This window comes from Cucurbita moschata, unplaced genomic scaffold (genome assembly GCF_002738365.1).
Source record: "Cucurbita moschata cultivar Rifu unplaced genomic scaffold, Cmos_1.0 Cmo_Scf00012, whole genome shotgun sequence".
In the NCBI taxonomy this organism is placed as follows: domain Eukaryota; kingdom Viridiplantae; phylum Streptophyta; class Magnoliopsida; order Cucurbitales; family Cucurbitaceae; genus Cucurbita; species Cucurbita moschata.
Genome location: NW_019268528.1, coordinates 3,693,927 through 3,697,842, shown reverse-complemented (window position 1 = coordinate 3,697,842; position 3,916 = coordinate 3,693,927). Strand labels below are relative to the sequence as shown.

Sequence of the window (3,916 nt, the reverse complement as noted above, 5' to 3'; positions counted from 1 at the left end):
GTTTGTGTGCGATTGATCTTACTTTTGCTACAATAATTGGGTATCAGAGCATTTTTTGTTGTGGCATTACGCTACAAAAATTGAGTACCAGAGCATTTTGATTGTGGCATTTGAGTATAACAAGTGATATTAGAATATTGGAAATTGTGGTATTACAGCATAACAAATAGTATCAAAGCATTTCTAGTTGGGGCATAATACACAACTTTGTCCATCTTTTATCACCTTACCATGTAGATGAACCTTATAGAGAAGACCTTCTTTCTATGGCTGGAAAATAATGATTGTCTAAGTTTAATTTTTTTTTTGTCTCTACTTTAATAGAGTAAAGAAAAATCATTTTATAATTATATAAAAATTACGTCTAAAAATGTAATTTAAGTTGATTTCTATTTGTTTTATGATGCGTCCAACAAGAAATGAAGAAAAACGCTTGTTAGTATTTGCATGTATTAGGATTACCTTGCCATTCTTTAAGAAACGCCTGCCTAATCATATATAGATATATGCAATAGTTCTCTTTTGACTAAGAGTTGAGAGACTAAGTGATATGGTCGAAGTGAATAAAAAAAGTAATCTTTGATTGACTTTTACGGCGGTTTAGCTTTAGTTCGCTCATTTGATTATTTTGGATTTTATGGATAGACTTTAACCTCGATTTTCTTAATTAATGGAATATCATATGTAAGTCTGAATTTCAGTTGAGTAATAATTAAGAACGACCAACTAAGAGGAGATTAGAAGCACCTTTAGCCTAAAATTGTAAGTAAGTTTATTGTTGAAATGCCTATAGGCTAGATTAGATGAAATTGATTGATGAATGAGTAGCACGTATCAGACTTTAAGCTCGGTTTTCTTAATTAATGGAATATCATATGCATCTTCTCACTGGATAATTATTTTTAATGCAAGACCACATGTATATTGTTTGTCATATAATCATGGATTATTCTTCACCGATTACCACATTATTATTCATGTTCTTTTCCTGTTTGTTTGTTTTCTACCGCCCCATAGTCAAGCCTAAAGTATATATTAATGAGTTTGTTAGTGGTCATGCGTTTACATGAATTTACATGAATCGTATGTAATTAAATACTATGCATCCAACCCTATCAGAAAAGAAATTATCCAAAGGAACAACAACAAAAATGAGGTTCGAGTAGTCATGATATACGTTGTATGTGGATTCCTTTTCTGACCTTAACAGTGGGGTCACTTATTTTTAAATACTCATCACATGTTTATCCTCTTGGTTGGTAAAGCTATTGCACCTTTTGGAAGTAATCACTCATGTGCATCAAGGTGTTTCTTGTCTCGTTAGTCTCTCTCTTCCACGGCGTTATCTAACACTATAAGGCGGTGTCATGTGGTTTCGCGACCGTTCGTCAACCTCTCTCTTTCCTTCCGTTTTCGATGTTTCTATGTTTTGTGTCGTTAGTCTCTCTTCCACGGCGTTATCTAACACTATAAGGCGGTGTCATGTGGTTTCGCGACCATTCGTCAACCTCTCTCTTTCCTTCCGTTTTCGATGTTTCTATGTTTTGTGTTTTGGGGGTAGAATGAGGTAGTTTGGACAAAATGAGAGTTGGACGAGCGTGTCCATGGGAGAGGTTACCCAAGAATTCCAGCAGTCGCCAAAATTCTAGAGGTTGTCGGCAATTGGTTAATTTTTTTTATTTTTATAAATATATATTTTTGTAACCATTGCTTGATGTATTATAATCAACATATACAATACTCACGATATAGCAACTACCAATAGGACAAATTGCATTATTATAATTGATGACTACGTATTATCATAATAATACCTCAAAACAAAATGAATAACATCATTTTTATCAAAAACAAAAGTAAGAAATAAGAAACCAATAAAATAGATAATCAAGAACTTAATTTAAATCCTTTCATAGAAACAATATGAAATGTAAGTAGAAAAGCTTCATTTCTTCGTGTCAGTGGCATCTTTGACAGCATCAACTGCACCTTGCGCTTTGGCTTGCATCTGTTGTCCTGCCTCTTGTATTGATTCCTTGGTTGATTGGGCTGCATCACTTGCCTTGTCCATCAAATTACTCGCCTTCTCCTACATAGTCACATCCATAAATACATTACCCATTACTCCTTAATCTTATATTTAGTCGTATGATTATGAGTCATGAATCATTTTAAAAAATAGAGGCAAAGTGAACCTGTGCTTGCCCTTTAGCTTCTCCAATTTGGTAGCTCAGACTTTGAGAGCTGTCTGCCATTTTACTTTTGCAGATGAATTCAAAAAGCACACAAAGAGTTGGAAACCTGAAAGGATTTTGGTGAATAAAATTGTATTTGTTGATTTTGAACACTCTTCGTTGTGATTTTATAGAGTAGTTTGATCCAAGCATTGCTTGACACGTGTAAAGGTTGCATGCCACGTGGTGGTTTAAGGTTTGAGAGGAGATGACATTTGTCATGGTGTGGTTGGAGCTGTTCTACTTATGGGCCCATTGACTAGGTTTTGGAGATGAGAATGTTTCTGTTTAATATGTTGTATTTATATTTGAATATAAACAATTCTATATATAATGTATTGAAACTCTTTTAGCATTGATTTCCCCCTTAAATTTGACTCTACATTGACTAACATCAGCGATTCTAGATTTCTACTATCCAAAAATCGTTATCGTCGTCATCATAACCTATACTCTTATTGGAATTAAATCTTTAAACTTTCATCCTAAAACATTGTCCTCTTTAAAACAACATAAGAAAATACTAAATAAAACAAGTGAAACATTAACAGTAAAAACACCATATACTAACTTAAGACAAAGAAAATAAAGTACCACTTTCCTATGCACGTGTCATGGTCTCTACTTACGATGTCGTCGTCAGTCGTATATTGGTGTCTTGCCTTTACTTGAAATAGAAGTAGCGTGTACTTTAAGAAATACTTAGTCAATGACTCCATTATTGAGGTTAGGGAATGTAAACACATGCAACTCATGATCTAGGGACCTATGGATAAAACCATCATTGGGGTGGCCAATAGTTCAGATAAAATTGGATGTGTAGTACTTCCTTACACTCGACCCAGACGTGCAAGCGTGAATCTCCAGGAGGTTCGCACCCCCTAGACACATCATGGTCGAGCTGGCTGTCCGTAGCGACCTCCGAAGGTCAACAAACCCCTGAATGTCATGCGAGGCATGATGCTTATCATCATCGTAGTGTGCGCATTCGTACTCGTCATCATAAATGGAGAAATAACCTGATTTATATGTACACAAAAACTGCATGAGGTCCCTGTAGTTTTCATCTTTCAATCTTCTTTATGACACAACCTTATATCTCGTTCACATATTACTCTAAGTAACACGCATGCCTTGGCCTTCATACGTTCATTATCATTAACATTAACTAGGGTTGTATCTAAGAAAAATCATCGTCATAATGCTTCATGATATTTAATACATGCACATCGTCTTAGTATGGAATAACGTCATATTAAGTCATCTCATCATCATACATCTTAAATCATCATGTTATCATGCATCATCATCATCATATCATCATCATACAACTTCATCATGTAACATCATCGTATAACATCATATAACATCATCAATAACATAGTTACATCATCGAAATAATTAGAGGAGGAATGCGTCGTGCAACTTGATGGACACATGTCACACTCTCGATAGTGTTGCACAAATGGGCTAGCACGACACGCGCGTCGACAGGCTGTACGCGCGCAGATCCATGGAGCAACCCGACCCAATCCATTCACCCACATTCGACTGATCCAGTGCCCGAGACCAAAATAGCTCGCCTGGACAACCAATCCATGCACGCCACGGCCAACTCTGAGAGAGCACCTATCCCTCCTAAGCGCATGAACTAACCCCCCCCCCCCCCCCCCCCCCCCCCC

General features: G+C 36.3%; 1 protein-coding gene across 1 annotated transcript; it reads right to left on the bottom strand.

The window, feature by feature from the left end:
- Positions 1 to 1,878: 1,878 nt before the first annotated feature.
- On the bottom strand, positions 1,879 to 2,255 carry LOC111450690 (stress-induced protein KIN2-like). The gene is made up of 2 exons (XM_023090930.1): positions 2,196 to 2,255; positions 1,879 to 2,089 (listed from the first exon to the last, which is right to left on the bottom strand). The coding sequence occupies exons 1-2, from the start codon at positions 2,253 to 2,255 to the stop codon at positions 1,946 to 1,948; spliced, it is 204 nt and encodes a 67-aa protein (XP_022946698.1). The 3' UTR covers positions 1,879 to 1,945.
- Positions 2,256 to 3,916: the final 1,661 nt, after the last annotated feature.